General features: G+C 36.5%; 1 protein-coding gene across 2 annotated transcripts in view; it reads left to right on the plus strand.

Moving 5' to 3' along the window:
* PLXDC2 (plexin domain containing 2) overlaps positions 1-22,623 on the plus strand; it is a 435,854-nt gene that overhangs the window by 329,994 nt on the left and 83,237 nt on the right. For both annotated transcript variants that reach the window (XM_005687914.3, XM_005687913.3), the window contains exons 8-9: positions 9,769-9,864; positions 10,067-10,148. In XM_005687914.3, coding sequence (XP_005687971.1) covers positions 9,769-9,864; positions 10,067-10,148 — 178 coding nt within the window. The remainder of the gene's footprint in view (positions 1-9,768; positions 9,865-10,066; positions 10,149-22,623) is intronic.

Below are 22,623 nucleotides of genomic sequence, written 5' to 3' on the forward strand. Positions count from 1 at the left end.
ACCATGGATGGAGGAGCCTGGTAGGCTACAATCCATGGGGTGGCAAAGAGTCAGACACGACAGAGTGACTTCACTTTCTTTCTTTGTATAGTTCCTTTTGGAGAAGGAAATGGCAGCCTACTCCAGTGTTCTTGCCTGGAGAATCCCATGGACAGAGGGGCCTGGTGGGCTATAGTCTATGGGGTCGCAAAGAGTTGGACACGACTGAGTAACTAACTAACACACAATCATTTTGGTTACATGGGTTATAGAATCTAGATCCTTGGCTTAATCTAGCCATGACAACATGAGAAAGTATGACAACTATGAAAATAATTCTCCCCAGTGGGCCCACAATTACTATACCATTCTCATCAGATTTGGTAAAGGTTTGGTAAAGCATTCAAAAAGCTATAAGGCAAATGGAATTTGTTTCTTATGAAGATTCACCTCCCTTTCATCATAACATCGACAACAAAACAATTTTTTTTCAGTTTTTAAAGGCTTCCAAATAATAAATGTTTTCCTTATTACTTTCAACATGGCTTATTAAAATAGACTTTACCTTTCAAAAAAGATTAGGTGGTCTGATAGTTTAAAATATCAAAGGGAATTCAGGCATTGTTAGTTAGTAAACAGTTCTGAGGTTACAAGAGAAATTCCTTTCCTCCTCCTTCAAAAAAAAGAAAAATGTCTATGATGAAATTAATCCTTACATTTGAAAAAAGTAAAAGATAAAATCTAATTAAAAGTCCAGAAAGTTTAAGGGATATTGTCATGTGAATACTGGTCATGAGACCTTGAACATTTTATTTAATTTCTATAATTTCTTTATATGCAAAATGACCATCTTGGTATCTAAAGATACAATGTGTGTATAGCATGTGGTACCTGGCACAAAGGAACACTGTATTTGTATTTGCATGTATTGTTTATTCATCAGAATCAACGTTGTTACTTTAAAAAGACAGTAGTGCTGACTGAGGTGTCCATACCCAGACCCAGTGCCCTGGAGAGTGAGGCCACAGGGAATTTCCACTCAAGGACACTTTGATACTCTCTCTGAAACTCATTCTTTCTGATTATGACATCATTTGTTAACCTATTGTGTCTGTCAGTTGTATATGTCTGCATTACCTTCTGTTTTTCATAAAATATTTTATAGAACCAAGAAACAGAATAAAAACCACTGAGATAAGTCAGTTCAGTCTCCAAAGGAACAGATGTGAAAAATAGGTCTACATGTAATGAACTTGTTTATAAATTATAGAAATATGAGGTTAAAACATACTTGGGATTATGAGCACAGTCCATATTAATTCAAGAGAATTTTTAAAATAATAGAAAACCCAAAGAAGGAAATTAAAGTGCCCATAAATCTACTACAGAGAGATAACAATCAATATTTCCTTGTATCTTCAGTCAGTATTTCATTCATAGTGTCTACAAACACACACAGGAAGAAAATTGGTATTATCCTGTAAATATGTTTAGCACCTGTTTTTCTTATATACTACATTTTTTTTTCTACACTGCTAAATACCTGTCTAAATGTGGTCATCAATAGCTGTAACAAATTCCTTTGTTTCATAATTTATATAATTTGTTTCTGTACTGGTTTGTCATGTAGGTTGCTTTTCATGTTAATTATCAGTAAAACAACAGTACTGAACATCCTCTTTTTAAATGTTTACATATATCTAATTCATAAAAAGTGAATGTGCAACCCTTAAATGTCAATGGATTTTTATGTACATTGACAAATTGTTTTCTGTAAAGGCTGTAACAATTTACTCCTCCAGCAGCGTCATATTACATACCCTTTTTCCCCAAATGCTTTCAGACACTATTATCATTTTTTAAACTTTATAGATTTGATATGCAGAATATGGTATTTCATTGTTGCTCTAATATTCTTGTGATTACCAGAAAGTTCTAACATTGTCATCTATTCATAGATCATGTATAATTGCCATACGTTCTTGCTAAGTAGCTCTACTGAATAATTGTTTCTCAGTCTCAGCTTATGTCCCTTCAGGTTCTTTTACACAGTGTGTAGAGGTCTTCTCAGATAAATGGACAGTGCTCACTGATACCTTTCATACTTGTTTATTTCTCTCCACCCGTTTAACATTTTGAATTTCAGTCAGTCTCCAGAGTGCTGACTTTCCCCATCATCCCTCACCTTTTCCTTCACCTTCTGAGCTTAATGAGCATAACATTTCCAGCAAGAAATGCTGAAAATCCACTCGTGTCTCCATGGTTGGCTTATTTGGAAATTCAAAGCTATGTCATTTCAGTAGCGTCAAAGTTACACCTGCATGTAGAATTCCTGTACTAGAAACTAATCTGGAAAGCAGCTGACCTAACTTGAAATTGTTCTACTACAGTTAAAATAATGACAATTTCTCAATCCCTTAGAATACTCCACTTTTTTCTTCCCACCAACATACATTAACTGGCTCTTTCTTAACACCAGTCCCTTTCTTATAGGCATCTACTACTTTAAATATACCGACACTGTTTGTGCCTTCACTTTGTTGGTTATTATTATTCACAGCTTAATAAGAAACAGCATTTTCAAAAATAATTTGGGAAGCAAATATATTTTAAAAATACTCAGAGATTTAGGGAACTCTTTAATGAACATTGTATATAGTTTACCATACATGGTTTCCTTATGAACTTACAGAATAGGCAGCAACTTTTCAAAGAATTTGATTAAAATTATGTGCACAGACTAAAAAAAATGTAACTTAAACAGAAACAGAGATGCATTTTTATTATACAAAATACCTTAATCTTTAATTCTAAAAAAAAAAAAAATAGTAGCATAGACCAACATTGTTCAATAGAACTTTCTGTGCTGTTGAAATGTTTTAAATCTGAATTGTCCAATATTTACTTACTAGCGATACATGACTACCATGCACTTGAAATGTGACTCATGAGACTGAGGAATTGAATTTTTTAATTGGATTAAATTAATTTCAATTGTTAGAGTTATGTATGACTTATGGTCACCGTATTGAATACAGTGACAATGAACCATACATAAATGTTGAAATAAAACATTAAATTTCAAGTATAATATTTATATTAACCTACTTTTTACTTCTTCTTTGCCTTTTGAAAGGCTTTAGGATTTTAGAAATGATTCAGTGATACATTTCCAAATTTAAGCATTCCACTTTAACTGATTTTGCCATAAAAAAAAAAATGTGTATAATTTTGGACTTGATAGTAGGACACATCTACTATAATTACTTAGTAACTAAAATGAAAGAACATGTTGACAATATTTTCCCTAATTTTTATATACTCCAATTAAAGCTTTTTCAGAAGAACTGAGCCTCATCTATTATTTTCAAAGTTATCAGGACTTTTTCATTCATTTAATGACAGATCAATCTACAAACCCTTCAGTAAATTGTGTTATCTTACCTTGTCTCTCCTTAAAATGAAAAACACTTCAAAATTATTCTACAGAAGACAAAATTGCTTCTCTTTACTGCACAGCTTCATTAGGCACTCCGTTGTCAAGTACACACTAGCTCACTTCAGGCTCAACAAAAGGAAGCAGAAATAGAAATCATGACATTTTCCACATCAAGTCACCACTCATAAAACTCTTCAAAGATAGAAAGCATTACGCAAAGTGATATTTTATTGCTTTAATACATATGGTTCTCACATACCCTATTTGATTGGTCTTGATTTTTCAAATGAAGCAAAAAACAAGAATTTTTTGGATATTAGAAATCACTGATTAATTTTGACATAATTGAAATTTTTTTTTAGAATTTTTATGAACACAAAAGAATAATGAAAGGAAAATCTGAGAGGGTCAGATTAGCACCTCATAGTCACCTAAATTTTATGTTGCCTTGTCCAGTGCTAACTTATATTATTGTTTAATAGAATTAGAACTATGGAGAGAATTTTAAACCATTTGAGGCAGGGATTTCCCTGGTGGTCCAGTGACTAGGAATCTGTGCTCCTAGTGCCAGGGGCCTGAGTTCGATCTCTGGTCAGGGAACTAGATCCAAATGCTGCAACTAAGTGTGCACATGCCACAACTAAGACCTAGTGCAGCGAAATAAACAGGAATAAATGAATATTTTTAAATGTTTGAGGCAGAAGTATCTTCTACTGTAGATGCTTTATTTCACAGCTCCAACTGGCTAATTCTTTTCATGCTTGGGATTTTTGTGGGGGAAGCTTATGACTTCTGTAACAGTGCACTTTTTTACTCAAGAGTCTCTTTTGTCCCTGAGTCTTTATGCTGGGAATGAACTTGTTATTGAGTTTTATAATATATGTTATTTGCATTAAAGAGTACTCTCACTAAATGGTGCTGTGTGCTAGGCTCAGTTAGAACTAGAAAAGAAAATAAGAAATAATCTTTAGGGACCAATCATTAAGCATTGCAACACATAGATAAGGACATGTTAGCTAATCATTTACTTTATAATTCAGACAAGATATTAAAATATATAAATATAAGAATCAGACAATTTAGGAAATAACTCATACATTCTCTCCGTAAATGTTAGTTTTCAAGCAGACAAATAAACTAGATTATCACTAATCATGCCACAGGGTACTCATTAAACTGTTGCCATTTGAACTAGAACGGATATTGATTGGAAAGAATTCCTGGTGCTTCCATATGATCACTCAGTCCCTCCTGCTGATATTGTTTAAAATATCTAAAAAAGTACAACTCAACGGTTATGCTTTGAATCATATTGCCTTAAGATTTTGATTATTGAATTTTATACCCTATGTGTTAGCTGCTCAGAGATTTATTTCATTTCATTAAAAAAAAATTTAAAGCCCTTCATGGGTATTGTAGTTGATCTTAGTTTTGTAAAGATGTAAGAAAACGGTTGAAGCTGCATCACAACAAGGCGGAATGTTTGGTTCATCATTATTTTGGCTAGCTTCCTAAGAAGACACATGAGTAAAATACATTTCTGGAATCAAATGAAAGCTTCTAGCATTGGCAGGAGCTACCAGTAAATACATTCCTAATTACTTGTTTTTGACAGGGAGATGTCTGAAATACAACAGAAATGACCATTTGGAAACTGTCATTAATTGGCAGGTCATCAAACAAAACTCATTCTTATTGATTTTGGTTTTGTTAAATTTGTCTCCTCCCAACTGTTGGAGGTATCTGAGCAGGTGATAGAACTAGCATGGCAAAAAGGTTACTCCTTCCCCTTACCCCATCTGCTTCATCAATAATAAACTCCCAGAGGCTTCGCTGTCATGCCCATTGTTTGAGCTTTTCAAAGTATAGCATGAAATTAAAAGAAAACTAGTATTTTAAGCACCTAGTAATAGGATAGATATTATGAAATTTTAGGATGCAGAAGGCTCAAAAAGCCCCAACACAGTGATCCCAGGGCAAGTCTATGTAATTTATTTATTTCTGAGAACTAAATTGTTTAGCAAAATGTATAGGAAACCAGTATATAGGAATGTATACGATTTCGGCAGAAGCTGAGTGATGGTTTCATATGCCTTAAAAGTTAAAACGAGAGAGAGAAGACATAATTCATGTACATCAAGACACCTTACTAAATACCATAAAATTAGCATTTTCTCTAATGTTGGATAAAATTTCACTTGAAAATTATATGTATGTCTTTCATTTATGCCAAAAAGATGTGAATTGGATTTCTAAGCAGTGTTTCCTAATCTGAGAAACGTGAAGATGTATTTGGTGAAGGGCTCTAGATGCATCCCCAGCCCCAACAGAGTTCATTTTGGGCCACTCCCTCCCCCTTCCTCTTCTGTTGTAGAACTTCATGGAGAATAATCAGAAGTGGGTGAAAGAATATGCGTGGAAAGAAAAGGAAGTACGTGTAGGTTGTGAGTAAGTATTTGACTTCCCTCCCAGATGTGTGGATAGCTACATTCCCTGATCGTGGTTACTAACAGACAGCTTTCTGTCTTCTGAGTTACCACACTTCTGCTTCATGTCCTAGAGGACATCATTGTTGGGTCTGTTGACTTCAATCAAAATTTAACCTTCCCAAGACAAGACTCTACACATGGACATCACCAGATGGTCAACACCGAAATCAGATTGATTATATTCTTTGCAGCCAAAGATGGAGAAGCTCTATACAGTCAACAAAAACAAGACCAGGAGCTGACTGTGGCTCAGATCATGAACTCCTTATTACCAAATTCAGACTTAAATTGAAGAAAGTAGGGAAAACCGCTAGACCATTCAGGTATGACCTAATTCAAATCCCTTATGATTATACAGTGGAAGTGAGAAATAGATTTAAGGGCCTAGATCTGATAGATAGAGTGCCTGGTGAAGAATGAAATGAGGTTCATGACATTGTACAGGAGACAGAGATCAAGACCATCCCCATGGAAAAGAAAGGCAAAAAAGCAAAATGGCTATCTGGGGAGGACTTACATTTAGCTATGAAAAGAAGAGAGGCGAAAAGCAAAGGAGAAAAGGAAAGATATAAGCATCTGAATGCAGAGTTCCAAAGAATAGCAAGAAGAGATAAGAAAGCCTTCTTCAGCGATTGATGCAAAGAAATAGAGGAAAAGAACAGAATGGGAAAGACCAGAGATCTCTTCAAGAAAATTAGAGATATCAAGGGAACATTTCATGCAAAGATGGGCTCAATAAAGGACAGAAATGGTATGAACCTAACAGAAGCAGAAGATATTAAGAAGAGGTGGCAAGAATACACAGAAAAACTGTACAAAAAAGATCTTCACTACCCGGATAATCATGATGGTGTGATCACTAATCTAGAGCCAGACATCCTGGAATGTGAAGTCAAGTGGGCCTTGGAAAGTGTCGCTACGAACAAAGCTAGTGGAGGTGATGGAATTCCAGTAGAGCTATTTCAAATCCTGAAAGCTGATGCTGTGAAAGTGCTGCACTCAATATGCCAGCAAATGTGGAAAACTCAGCAGTGGCCACAGGACTGGAAAAGGTCAGTTTTCATTCCAATTCCAAAGAAAGGCAATGCCAAAGAATGCTCAAACTACCGCATAATTGCACTCATCTCACATGCTAGTAAAGTAATGCTCAAAATTCTCCAAGCCAGGCTTCAGCAATACATGAATCATGAACTTCCAGATGTTCAAGCTGGTTTTAGAAAAGGCAGAGGAATCAGAGATCAAATTGCCAACATCTGCTGGATCATGGAAAAAGCAAGAGAATTCCAGAAAAACATCTATTTCTGCTTTATTGACTATCCCAAAGCCTTTGACTATGTGGATCACAAAAAGCTGTGGAAAATTCTGAAAGAGATGGGAATACCAGACCACCTAACCTGCCTCTTGAAAAATCTGTATGCAGGCCAGGAAGCAACAGTTAGAACTGGACATGGAACAACAGACTGGTTTCAAATAGGAAAAGGAGTACGTCAAGGCTGTATATTGTCACCCTGCTTATTTAACTTATATGCAGAGTACATCATGAGAAACGCTGGACTGGAAGAAACACAAGCTGGAATTCAGGTTGCCAGGAGAAATATCAATAACCTCAGATATGCAGATGACACCACCCTTATGGCAGAAAGTGAAGAGGAACTACAAAGCCTCTTGATGAAAGTGAAAGAGGAGAGTGAAAAAGTTGGCTTAAAGCTCAACATTCAGAAAACAAAGATCATGGCATCCGGTCCCATCACTTCATGGGAAATAGATGGGGAAACAGTGAAAACAGTGTCAGACTTTATATTTTGGGGCTCCAAAATCACTGCAGATGGTGATTGCAGCCATGAATTAAAAGACGCTTACTCCTTGGAAGGAAAATTATGACCAACCTAGATAGTATATTCAAAAGCAGAGACATTACTTTGCCGACTAAGGTCCGTCTAGTCAAGGCTGTGGTTTTTCCTGTGGTCATGTATGGATGTGACAGTTGGACTGTGAAGAAGGCTGAGCACCGAAGTATTGATGCTTTTGAACTGTGGTGTTGGAGAAGACTCTTGAGAGTCCCTTGGACTGCAAGGAGATCAAACCAGTGCATTCTGAAGGAGACCAACCCTGGGATTTCTTTGGAAGGACTGATACTAAAGCTGAAACTCCAGTCCTTTGGCCACCTCATGCAAAGAGTTGACTCATTGGAAAAGACTTTGATGCTGGGAGGGATTGGTGGCAGGAGAAGAAGGAGACGACAGAGGATGAGATGACTGGATGGTATCACTGACTCGATGGATGTGATTCTGAGTGAACTCCAGGAGTTGATATTGAACAGGGAGACCTAGCGTGCTGTGATTCATGGGGTTGCAAAGAGTCGGACACGACTGAACGACTGAACTGAACTGAACTGAATGGGTTGCCATTTCCTTCTTCAATGTGTGAAAGTGAAGTCGCTCAGTTGTGTCAGACTCTTCATGACCCCGTGGACTGCAACCCACCAGGCTCCTCCGCCCATGGGATTTTCCAGGCAAGAGTACTGGAGTAGGGTGCCATTGCCTTCTCCGAATATAAAATGGGAGACAAAATCCTACAAGCCTAATTTCAGGGCCTAAATCTATAGGAATTAGGTCATTACATGCAGTATGATCTATGGTTGCTATATTGAAATTAGACAAATTTATGTCTGACATTTTCTGAACACTTACTGTGTGAAGGGATTATTCTAAGCAAATTTCATTTACTATATCATCTTAATCTTCAAAACAACTCTGTGATATAGGTACACATCTATTATTTTATAGATGAGAAAAGTGAAGGACAGAAAGGATAACAAGGACCCAAGGTCATGATATACCTATTAGCAAAACTGGGATTTGAACCAGACTGTTCAAATGCATGAATTTTTTAATTAACACTATGAGATATAAATTCCTAAAATCAATGTTTTAAATATAATTTATAGCTTGTCAAATAATTCCTGATAGGTATCATAGTATCAAGAGATGCATTCCTGTTATTCTAAGCATTCCAAGAGCTAGGTAAAATGCTGATAATATTACATTTCTATTTATACTTACCAAAGTCAGGCACGCTAATAAGTATAAGGCTCAGGTCTTTTTTTAAAGTAGATTTTGAATACGTATCATCAGTGTCTTGTTTTGGTATAAAATACACTTGCCTGTAGTTATCTGATTTTTACTTATTTAAGTTCTTCTCAAAGTTTTCATCTAACCTGTTCTTTAGGAACATGGCTGGATTTGCTGATGAATTATTATAAATTCCTACATGCATTATAAGTGCTAATTATTAACCTTCATTGGATATGACACTGTATATTTAGTAAATAGCAATATTGATTTTTTAATGATTTAAGTTCTGTCTTCAATTTTAGTAAAGAAACTTATCCTAAACCTTTGAAACAGACTCTTATTCTAGCTAAACCAGGTGTATTGAGAATAAGAAAAATTTTTGATTGCTACCCATTCCTAAAGGACTCACTTTAGCTTCAGAGAAGTGGGATTATCTTACCTTCTTGATTTCATGTCAAGTTCTTTCAAAATGTATAAATCTATCAAGAAATTATCTTAAGTATACACTGGGTTTGAAAATGTATTTGAACCCTGTTAAATAAGTGAGAAATCTGAGACTCTAATTAACATTTTCAATTTCCTGATGAAAAGACTCCTGGTATAAGAGCACTGAGTTTCAGATTTTGATACTCAATCTTTTTACAGGCTTTGATTATTTAAATTTTTTATTTTAAAGGCCCATCAGGTGAAAAACATGTAACTCTACCTTCACTATTAAAGTGCAGTTTTTTTATAAGTGAAAAAATGTTGAAAGGGGATTTTTTTTTTCTATTTTTTGTTTTTCCAGATGTTCGAAGAAGAACAATTTATGAATACCACCGAGTGGAACTACAGATGTCAAAAATCACCAATATTTCAGCTGTGGAGATGACCCCATTGCCTAGTAAGTTAACATGTAAACAAAACTGGATGGGAAAACAATTTGCATGTTTGATGATCTGGTCTATTTATGCATGGGTCTCTGGATCCTGCATATATATGGGGATGCGTGGGTGATTTCAATTTTAGTGGCGTTATCTTTTTTTTTCCTCTCCTCTTCATGCTGCCAATTAGTCTTGATGCATCCATTCTCTCCTGTTTCCTAGCATGTCTCCAGTTCAATGGTTGTGGCCCCTGTGTATCCTCTCAGATTGGGTTCAACTGCAGTTGGTGTAGCAAACTTCAAAGGTAAAAGAATAATGCAAAATATTTAAAAACTTTGTGAAGACTTGTTGCTTGTACTCTTCCATTGAGTCTTGAATGTGTAAGGTGTGTTGACTGGGTATACATGAACAATATACACGTGTTAAAAAAACACCAAAATGCTCAGATGAGGGAATTGTCATATTTTTCTATGTTTGCTCAAAATGACTAGGAATCTTTGTAGTCCATACGATAATTATCTGACCTACTTCTAATCACGATGGGGCTTAAGATAGATGATGGTGATGGATGAATCTATAAATTGATGCTATTGGTTCATAGTCTTCAGAAATCATGATATGATATATCCTCACAATAACAAGGATGTTTTAAGCTTAATCACATGAACATTCTTAGCAAATTCCTGTAAACATCTCAGAGGTTACCAACCAGGATTAGAGGTATAGTCGGAGGCTGAGGAATGTGATGACACTAACTGATCTGTGCAACATAAAGAGAATGTGTGGTTTGGGCCTGGGTTGTAACCAACTGACTTTGAAACTTAAGCTGCATCACTTGCTGGTGTCAAAGAGGTTTACCAGTTTTCATGAACGCAAAGAGGATTTTTCAGTCTGTAGGGTTTTTAAGAGACTGGATGATCATTTGTTGGAAATACAGAGTGAAGACATTTAAATGTGTTTTATAGACTCAACCATTTTGTGCATCAGTTACATCCCAAGCACTGGGAGAGCCACAGTGGGTCATATAGATCAACCCACTCCAGGATTCTTGCCTGGAAAATTCCATGGACAGAGGAAGAGGAGTCGGGCAGGCTACAGTCTATGAGGCCGCAAGGGTCAGACACGACTGACTGACTTTCACTTCACTGCCCACCATGGAACTTCCAGTGTGTCTGAAAATAAGTCCCCTCTCACGTTCAAAGCTATGAAAAATCTGCTTCTTGCTCCAGGAGGAGAACTGAATCTTCAGGTTCCTACATGTTCCACCAGAGCTTTCTGTTTTATAAGAAGCCGATGTCTTATCATCTTACTGCAGCCTTTGCTGTGATGATAGAGGCATGTTCAGGAAGGCTTTAGAAGTTACTGAAGCTTAAAGAATAGAATTCCAATTCCTTGATAACAAGCTTTTGGAAACATGTGTAGCTTGCTGACTTTAGGACAACCACTGTAATATCATAGACAGAGTAGTAGTATTTACTGTAACTGTTGCTTTATTTTCAACATAACATGTTGTTCCAATAATTTCCTTTGTGCAATGTATTGCAAATAATGCAACATCAAGCAGGCTATTCATGTTCTTGAAAATAGATTCTTGGCTGTCTCTCCAGAGTGGGAAGAACTGCTATAAAATTAAGGACTTATAATCCTTTAGATTCAGATATTGCTGACAATGCATACAAATTATATGCAGATCAGAAGTTAGTCAAAATCCATTTAGATGATGACCAAAATGAATCTAAAGATATGGCATTTTCATATGTATATTTAAGTAATACTGAACTAAAACATGAAAAATGCCCAGAAGAATGAAGTAGAAGGTTTTGATTTGGGGTGCAAACTTAATTCAAGTTCCAATTTAGTGTTCACCAACCTTCCTTCATCTGAGTCTGTGTGAGGTGCCCAAACGCTGTGGTTCCTGGCATGGGTACATCTGTGCTCAGTCGTTCAATCATGTCCTACTCTTTGCAATCCCATGGACTGTAGCCCCCACCCCCCTCCCCCCGCCGCCAGACTCCTCTGTCCATGGGATTTCTCAGGCAAGAATACTGGAGTGGGTTGACATTTCCTTCTCCAAGGGGAGCTTCCCAACCCAAGGATCAAACCTTTATCTCCTGAGTCTTCTGCAGTGGCAGGAGGATTCTTCACCATTGAGCCACCCGGGAAGCCTGTGGTTCCTGGCATTCTGCACCAACCTCTATGTTTAGCATCTTGCTCAGGGCTTATGGACGTTTTTCTCTTATTGGTCTCCTCTGCTAGGCTCTGTGTTTATTAAAAGTGAATTGTCTCCATACCTCCACAGCCTAAGGATGTACCTGCTACTGCAGAAACATGAATGAGTGAATGACTAATGCTTAGGTTCCAAATGAAGAAATCACTAGTCAGTTTGTCTGGGAATGAAGCGTCTCACAGGATGAGGGACGTTTAGTGCTGAAACCAGGAACATTGACAGAAAACCAGGACGAACTAGCCACCTAGAGAACTATTAGGACAATTCTCGACTGAAATGATGATATTATAAATGAAGGTTTGGGACACTAGTCTAGAAATCTACCTTCCACTAACCATTTCATTATTTTTTAAAAACAGTTTTGATGGAAATATATGTTTAGGGTTCCAAGCAAGCAATTTTGACCATCAAAACGCATCCACAAGTGACAAACTTCTTTATACTATTAATGCTCCCATTTTATGGAGAAGTTTCTCTGACATATATCGTTCCAAGGAATTTCCAAAAATATTTAATTCGTACAACATTTTTATAGTTGAGGAAACTGAGGCTTCCAGGAGCTAAGTCACTTGTATATGATATCAGAGCTCTTCAGTGATGAGTTTGGAATTGAAACTCAATTTCTGTGACTTCTGGCCTTCTGGGGATTTTTTTTGTTTATTAATTGGAGGATAATTGTTTTACAGTGTTGCGTTGGCACCGGCCTACCATTTTGATGTCTCACCTCTTCTGCCTCACACAGATCAGGCCATAGGTACACTAAGCTACTTAATGTTAACCACTCCCTGATAAACAGTTGACATACTATGGGAAAATGAATATTTCTGTAATTGAGGGTGCAAGAAAAATACATGGTTTTGAAGTTGACATGAAAAGAATGCAGAAGAGAATCAAGTAAAGCATGGCTTTTATATATTACTGAACGCATAGGGGTTTTTTAAAGATTAATGGAAAAAGAAAGGTGATAATGCATATGAATGAGGAAGGAATTTGTCAAAGAAGAGTATTAAAGAAAACTTCAAGTTTTCTGCATGTTACAATTTGGTGTTTGGTTGCATACCAAACACTGGCTTAAAATCTTGGATTTATTTTTAATTCATCAGCAACTCGGTTATATACATATCAAGACGTGCTTAATTAATTGGTTTAACTATGGCTCATTGCACTTTTGTTCAACTTAATTTCCCCACTGCATTTTATTAATTTCTCCTTAGGCCTGTGAGCATCAAAACTTCACTTTTGCTGCCCAGTAGCATTTCCCTAGACTTCAGAGCTTTTGTTAACAAATTCAATAAAACAAGAGACATCTTATCCTAAGGAGCATGAAAACTGCCTCTTAGGCTTTTTTTTTCCATGCTTCTTAACCTTTCCCTTTGTGCTTTCTTATCCCTGAATGATAATCAGTTGGTGGCAGTTACTGAATTCTCTACTTGGCCTTCCTCTAAAAAGATAAGATAATTTTAATTGGTTTGTTTATTTCCTTTAACTCCCATTTTTCAACAAACCAAAACCAAGGCAAAATGTTTATAATGGCTTATCCAAGGTCTAAAGGAATTTGAGTTATAGGAACATTTAATGAGATCGATGTTTTCTCGGAAGAATTCCCCCGTGGTTAAAACTCAATGCTTTCTCTGCCTTGGGCCTGGGTTCAGTCTCTGGTCTGGCAACTAAGATTCTGTAAGCCACTCAGTATGGCCCATTGAAAAAAATTTCTTGAAATAGGTGGTCATTACGTTCAGACAAGATTGTTTTTATTTCTTCACTAAAAGCTGAGAGAACCTGAATCAACCACTTTCACCCATACCTTTTACCTTCACTTATTCAACAAAAAAATTTTAGTATCTCATGTTTAAGTTACTATCCTAGATTGTGAAGTCAATAATAAATGAGAGAAAATTACTTCTCTCATAGAGCTTACATGTTTAGTAAGCAAGATAGAGTTTAAGCAAAGAGATATGCAGGAAATAAAGTTAGTAGTGTGAGTGCTAGGCCAAAAGAAATAAATAGGATATCAGAAGGTAAAATAGAGCAAAACTGATAAGAATAACAGGAGTGTACAAACCATTGTCTTTGTGGAGAGACCTTGGTTTCATCAGCCATCACCTTCCAAATGTTTAATTTTTAACTGAAAATATGGGGTTGGTCAAAAAGTTCATTATAATTTTTCCATACACTGTTATGGATGCTACAAATATTTTGACAAAGCCAGTTTGGCTCTTAAAGTACTTATTTACTCATTCATTTACTTAAAAATGTATTGACTTCTTTCCACATTGACCTAAACAGCAACTGTGAGTCTAAGCACTGAGGAAGTTAGAAAACTAGTGAGGCATCAATCAAGGCAAAGTTCTCATGGAGCTTAGAGTTTAGCGTATTAAGCTAGAAAATAAATGAATTGATAATTAAATTAAAAAGTCAGTTGATGATGAGTGTTCTGTCAAGTTTAGAGAGCTGGTACTTGCTCTGGACTGAGTGGCCAGGTAAGGCTTCTCGGGAAAAGTGATAGTTAAACTTAACTCTATACAACTGTGAAAGATTGAGGGCAGGAGGAGGAGGGCACGGCAGAGGACGAGATGGTTAGACAGATCACAGACTCAGTGGGCATGAATTTGAGCAAACTCCAGGGAGTAGTGAAGGACAGAGGAGCCTGGTGGGCTGCAGACCACGGAGTCACAAAGAGTCGGACACAACGTAGTGACTGGACAGCAACAACAAAGCCACTGGGAATGGGCCACACCAAAGTGAGAGGGAAGAGCGTCTCAAAGGGAGACAGATTACTTTGTAATGGACTCGAAATGGAGGCAAAGAAAATGATATGAATCCAGGATACTTCCTAAATTTTTGTTTGACCAGTTTGATGGATGCTGGTGCTCACTTTTTGAGATAGGCAAGATGGCATATGAGATAGAGGCTAGGGTAGGGAGAAATAGAGAGTTTGGTTGGGGTAAACTCTTTAATAAATAAAGACTTTAAGTTTAAGGTACCTGTCAGACTTCCAGGTAGAAATACTGGGTGGGTAGGGATATATGAGCCAAAAATTCCAGGAAAAGGTTATGGCTAGAAGCTCAGATTGGACAGCTATTATCATATAGATAGCATTTAAATTCAGTGGACTGAATGAGATCAGCTGTGTAGAGAATATAAATTGAAAATAGAAGACATCCCAGGAACCAGCCTATGGCTTGGCATAATGAGGTATGATGCTGATTTTCCATTACATAAAATTGTTTAAAGTATTTGTATGCATGTATGTTTGTTTAGACAGAGAATATCTCAGAGAAAATATCTATAAGACTGATAAACATATTTGTCTCCAGGGAAATGATAATGAACAGGGGCAGGAAGAGAATGAATATTGCTTTTCCTTATATACTCTTTGCTGTGATTTGAATTTTGCCACATGAAGTTAATGACAAAAGGAGGAACCAACAAAGAGGACATAAAAGAACATAAATTCTTTAAAGGGTAGAAATGCAATCTGAGTCTTACTCATTTTCATGTCTCCCACAGCACCCAACACAGCACTGGACCTAATAAAGGATTCCAATGCATACAGGCTAGACTGAACTGTGAGATAATTGAGGCCAGAAATTTCCACTTTACTGAGAATTCTAATTGCTCACTTTGGCCATTTCTCCCCATTGGCTTTGTCAGTGTCAACCACATGGCTATAGAAAGAATTATGGGGATGCCCAGCATAAAATGTCAACATTTATCATTAAGCACTCTGAACACTGAGGAGTTAGTCTATTGGTGCCTCATTTTAAAAGAATTTTCCAACTTATAATTGCTTAGTTCCAGTCAAAGTCATAAGACTGGTACTGGTAAAAATTTGGTAATAAATATATTCTATGATTCCACCCATCAGAAGAATAAATACAATAGGCAAACCTCTCCTAGTGGTAGAGACATGGATCTACAGAAGAATACTATAACATATTTGCTTAAGAAAAAATAGAGATGAGGGAGAGATGTTTCTGAATAACTCTTCTCTGTTTTTTTAACCTATTATTTCTACTGCATCCCCCTGAGCATCTTCTGGCACTGCCTGTTATTTTCCACTAAATGAATTGGATTTATTTGCAAGTAACAAAAAGAGAAATAGGAAGAATCACATGTAATACATTTCAAAAATTTTGGAAATGCATAACATCAGAAATATTGGCTAGTAATTCATTAACAATATGAAATATAATATCAACCTAAATTAATTAAGGATATAAATGCACATCTGCTGGAGTAGGAAATGCAACCCACTCCAGTATTCTTGCCTGGGAAATCCCATGGACACCTGAGCCTCGTGGGCTATAGTCGATGAAGTCCCAAAACAGTCAGATATGGCTGAGAGACTAAACAACAACAGCAACAACAAATAAAAGCACATCTAATTTTTTAAAAGAGAATTCTTCTCATATTTTCATTGAGCTTACAGAAATTAAATTGCCTACATTTGGGAGAAAAAAGGGAGTTGGAGAGAACAAATTTATATTGTGCAGCTGATCTCACCTTTCACCAGTCAGTAATCTTATGCTTCTAAAAAACAGCACCAGGGTGATTTGAATATATCTTTGTCCCTTGATCTTGGTCCTTTGTGCCCCTTAATGCAGGTACCTTCGCTGCACTGAGTGGGACTCTAGTGTTCAAAGACACAGTGGGTATTTTTCATTATCATATGGTTCAAAGAAGCAAGCCAACAACTTCATGACCAAGAACCTCACACTCCATAGCCCACTCTGATATTGAAGGAAGAACAGAATGTCAGGCTCCTGAGAGGCCTGTTAACTAAGGGAATTCCAAGCATATTTTGACTGAGTATGATTTTTTCTTACTTACCCCTCTCAATATCTAGCCCTGAAGTAACATGCAACTCCACTATAATCCTTAGAGGGCCATGAATGAATGAATGAATGAATGAAAGTCGCTCAGTAGTGTCCAACTCTTTGCGACCCCATGGACTATAGAGTCCATGGAATTCTCCAGGCCAGAATACCAGAGTGGTAGCCTTTTCCTTCTCCAGGGGATCTTCCCAACCCAGGGATCAAACCTAGGTCTTCCACATTGCAGATGGATTCTTTACCACCTGAGCCACAAGGGAAGCCCTAGAGGGTCGTACAAAGCCATGTAAAGTTGGTCTGATTTAATAGTAAGGCTTAATTTAATCCAAGGTTTTAAGACTGAAGGAGAGGATCAGGAACCTATGATTCTTGTGTGACAAGCCATATACTCTGAAATTATGGTCAAGTCTGAAATTTATAAAATTAAGATAGGTCAGTAGATAGAGTGAGTATAATTTTACCTATTCAAATGCACCTTTTTATCTTGGACAAAGCTCTAGTCTGTAACACTTTTGACAGTATGGTCTAATAAATTCACATAGGAAGCTACTTGTAAATTATTCATTTATATGGTTTTTTCACATAAGGAAGGAAACCTATTAACTTTTGTGATACGGTGTCAAGTCCAGACCTAATAATCAAATAGAAGCCATTAAGAAATCTAGAAGCCCTGATCCAAAATTAATTATAATTAGACTTATTTCAGTGGATTGGGGTAGAATAAAGTTCTGTTTGAAAATACACCTAGTTTCAGATGGAGATTTATAACTCACTTAGTTTTAAATTTTTTAAATAAACTTTTATTGATGTGTGTTCCAATATACTGACTTTCAAGTTGAAATCTCTTCTATCTGCTTGAAAGAATTACTGATTAGTAACATTTTGAGTGCCAAAAATATTATTCTTTTCAGTATATAAATTGAATGTCAGATTTAGATACAAAATGTGAAAGTTATTCATAACTATAGCAAAATCTACTTTTTCTTTGATTGAAGGGATCTCCTTACTTATGTACTTATATCAGATACAAAAAATTATTTCATTGATAAAAATTAATTGGAGTGCTCTGTCACTTTGCCTACTTATGATCAGTTCAGTTCAGTAGCTCAGTCGTGTCTGACTCTTTGTGACCCCATGGACTGCAGCATACCAGGCCTCCCTGTTCATCACCAACTCCCAGAGTTTACTCAAACTCATGTCCATTGAGTCAGTTATGCCATCCAACCACCTTATCCTCTGTCATCCCTTTCTCCTCCTGCCTTCAATCTTTCCCAGCATCAGGGTCTTTTCAGATGAGTCAGTTCTTTGCATCAGGTAGCCAAAGTATTGGAGTTTCAGCTTCAGCATCAGTCGTTTCAATGGATATTCAGGACTAATTTCTTTTAGGATGTACTTATTTGATCTCTTTGCAGTCCAATGGACTCTCAAGAGTCTTCTCCAACACCACAGTTCAAAAGCATCAATTCTTCTGCACTCAGCTTTCTTTATAGTCTAACTCTCACGTCCATACATGACTACTAGTAAAATCATAGCTTTGACTAGACGGACTTTTGTGAGCAAAGTAATGTCTCTGCTTTTTAATATGCTCTCTAGTTCAGTCATAACTTTTCCTCTAAGGAGCAAGCGTCTTATAATTTCATGACTGCAGTCACCATCTGTAGTGATTTTGGGACCCCCCAAAATAAAGTCTGTCACTGTTTCCACTGTTTACACAGCATTTGCCATGAAGTGATGGGACCAGATGCCATAATCTTAGTTTTCTGAATGTTGAGTTTTAAGACAACTTTTTCACTCTCCTCTTTCACTTTCATCACAAGGCTTTTTAGTTACTGTTCACTTTCTGCCATAAGGGTGGTGTCATCTGCATACCTGATGTTATTGAAATTTCTCCTGGCAATCTTGATTCCAGCTTGTGCTTCATCCAGTCCAGTATTTCTCATGAAGTACTTTGCATATAAGTTAAATAAGCATGGTGACAGTATACAGCCTTGACGTACTCCTTTCCCTATTTGGAAAGTCTGTTGTTCCATGTGCAGTTCTAACTGTTCTTTCTGATAGACAAGAAGAAAACAATTGCTGTCACTTCTAATTGAAGGCATCAAGGAAACATTAGGCTTTAATTATATACACTCAGCAACAGTGGATAAATTGCCCAAAAATCTGAAACTGGTGACCACAGTAGCACAAATCTAAACTAAATGAAATTCCTTCTCTTTAGTGTATACCTATTAAGTGTATTGGACTTTCTGTGTCAGGGAGTACTAACCAGCCAAACTTCAAGAGGAGCCCTAAACGGAGGAAGTGTTCCTGAGTTATTCAAAAGGAATCAAAATTCCCAAAATTGAAACTAGAGAGGAAGCCACGTTTTGTTGTCTGAAGTAAATTCAGACTGGATGTCTGAACACCTAGAGCCACAGACAAGAGTTAACTGACTGATCTTGGACAAATCAATAAAGCTCTTTGACTGTATATGCTAAAATGTGAAATCAATATTTCATCTAGATATGTTTGCTTCTTAAGTTCTTTGCATCTGAATGACTGTAAGTTCAGTAGTTCTCTCACACAAGTACAGTAAAGAACTGCAAATAAAGCATTGAAACATATACATTACCATATGCAAAGTAGACAACTAGTGGGAAGTTGCTGAATAACACAGGGAACTCAAGCCAGTGCTCTGTGACAAGCCAGAGGGGTGGGATGTGGTGGGAGACGTAAGGGCGGTTCAACAGGGAGGGGACATATATATACTTATGACTGATTCACGTTGTTGTATAGCAGAAACCAACACAATATTGTAAAGCAATTATCTTCCAGTTAAAAAAAAAGATAAGACTTGCTACCAAAGCTTGTTAATATGCAAATATCTCTGAAAACCTCCAAGGGATTCATATTCAGTAAGTCCAGGGTGAAGCCCAAGGATTTAGCTTTTTAACAGCCCTCCTCAGGGGGTCCTGGGTAATGCGAGACTGGTACAGTGGGAATGCTGCTCTTTCACACGCAGGCTGAGAATCCTGTAAGCCTACAGAGTGGAAACACTTGTTCTTCATTTGGAATAGAGAAATGCTACAGAACAAAAGTTCTGAAGGCAAAAATATTTGTTGTTAAAATCTATCAAGAGTTAACAAAATAGATGATGATGATAGAAAACAAGAAAATTTTGGCCAAGTGTAGCATATATAATAAATAAATAAGATTATTTTGGAACATTGTTGGCTTCTTAGAACTGTTGGAACATGTTTGATTTCTGAATTTTTAAATTAAATTTTAAATTACTGCTTCCAAAGTAGAAATTCACTGTTCTAAAAGAGCAAAGATACTTCTAGAAATACTATACATCCAAGATAATTGTTTTTGACATGCAGGGCTTATAGGCAGTGAACTAAATTTTGAATTTATTTTAGTGTAAGGCCCTTTATAATCATTCAAATTTAAATAAAGAATCTTAGTACATCTCTTAATTAGGTTATCTTGAAATATAGCACAAACAAAGTTGTCTTTTAAGAATACAGATTTAGAGTCTACTTTTATTTCCTTCTAAGGATTCCATGGTCGGCTTGAATAGTGTACAGATTTTTGTGTGTGAATTAATTCTAATAGTATAATGAGGTGTGATGTCAGTGTATTCTGATATAGAGAGTACTTTTGAAAAGGTACATGAGATACTAGTAACAGAGTTCACCTTTGGGAAAACTGCCATGAATTGGAAATTGACATAAAAAGAGAATATCATTTCATCAGAATCCCTTTTATAGAGTTTGAACTTACATATGTACATAATACCTACACCAAATCAATCAATAAATATTAAAAGAAAGGAAATAGATGTTAAAGTGTATTAAGAAAATTTGGATACTCTTTCAGAAAATTCTAAAGTTAAAGAGCCTTTCAGGAACAGAAAATTATCAATGCTGAATGTATGGGCAATATTTCTTTCTCCAGAAGAGATGCATTGGATTTATTAGCCTTTTGGATATAAAATGCATTTAATTCTTTTTGAAAAAAAAAAAAGTACTGAACTATGTATTTTATCTACCTATAATCTAAAGCTCTCTATTTTTCATCTATCGTATATTTTGCATTTTGGTCTCTGTCTCCTTTCTGCCACTGGACATCTGCCAATCTCTCTGGATGGATAACTGTGAATACAGATTGGAAACCAGCTTTCTTTTTTACAAAATCTAAAGCAACAGGTGCTTGAGCCAAATCTCCTGGTAACGAAGTCCCACCTGAAATATCAAGGCATCTTTAAAGTTGTCTTTGATTTTCCAGTCAGTGAATGATGCTGTGTTTGCATTCCATCTGAGCACCATTTGGCAAACTAAAGATAAAATCTGTAGAATTATTTAGCATCACATCTGTTTATACTTGCTTTTTCAAGATTATCCAAGTGATTTTCAAGTTTTGCTTATGTGTTAGCCAACTTTGGTGGCTGCATTTTATTTGGTTATAATTTAGAAAACTAAACTTCAACAAATGCAATCTAACAAACATATATGGAGTAGCTAAAAAGGGATCATTCTAGTGCTAAATTACATATTCCATTCCCTTAGCTGGTTTGTACCAATGCAATAATGAGTTCCCCTGGAAATAGTTACAATTTAATTGTCCAAGAATGAAATTGAATTTTTCAATTTAAAAATAGTAGGTTCTTGAGAGCTTGTTTGGAGGTTCTAGCAGGGGAGCGCAGCTACTCGTATACCCTTGACCGAAGACCGGTCCTCCTCTATCGGGGATGGTCGTCCTCTTCGACCGAGCGCGCAGCTTCGGGAGGGACGCACATGGAGCGGTGAGGGAGGAAGGGGACACCCGCCTAGCCAGCCAGATCAGCCGAATCAACCCTGGCGATCAATGGGGTGACAGATGTCGCAACCAGATCGCCCTCACATCCATACTGTCATGTAAGAATTGAATCGCCAGTCCATGTCTGACGTAGGGTGCAGCATGCTTGGGGCTGGTGCATGGGGATGACCCAGAGAGATGTTGTGGGGAGGGAGGTGGGAGGGGGGTTCATGTTTGGGAACGCATGTAAGAATTAAATATTTTAAAATTTAAAAAATAAAAAAAAATTTAAAAAAAAAATAAAAATAAAAATAGTAGGTTCTAAATTATTATAAGGAAAAAAGATCCTTAAAGTACAAGGAAACCAACATTTAAAAGTAAAAACCAAAGTTCACAGTTGGCTTCCATGTTAAAAAAATAGAAAAAACTATTGATATTAGGTGAACCTTAGATTAACAGTCTTATAATGCAAAGACATATTGTGGTAAGAAGAGAACATTTAGTAAAAAATAGTCTGTTGGTTTAAGTATTTGTTTTGCTGGAAATCTTATGTCAAGATGTAGAAAAATGTTCAAAATACAATATATTCATATTCAAGTCAGCTCTTTCAACACTTACATAAGAAAATGATAAAAGTACCATTGGATAGTTTCTGAATTTTTGCTTTCTGCTAAAATCTTTCTCATGAAATTAAAAGATGCTTACTCCTTGGAATGAAAGCTATGACCAACCTAGACAGCATATTTAAAAGCAGAGACATTACTTTGTCAACAAAAGTCTGTCTAGTCAAGGCTTTTTTATTTCCAGTAGTCATGTATGGATGTGAGAGTTGGCCTATGAAGAAACCTGAGTGCAGAAGAATTGATACTTTTGAACTGTGGTGTTGGAGAAGACTCTTGAGAGTCCCATGGACTGCAAGGAGACCCAACCAGTCCATC

The sequence above is a fragment of the Capra hircus genome, chromosome 13, assembly GCF_001704415.2.
Source record: "Capra hircus breed San Clemente chromosome 13, ASM170441v1, whole genome shotgun sequence".
In the NCBI taxonomy this organism is placed as follows: domain Eukaryota; kingdom Metazoa; phylum Chordata; class Mammalia; order Artiodactyla; family Bovidae; genus Capra; species Capra hircus.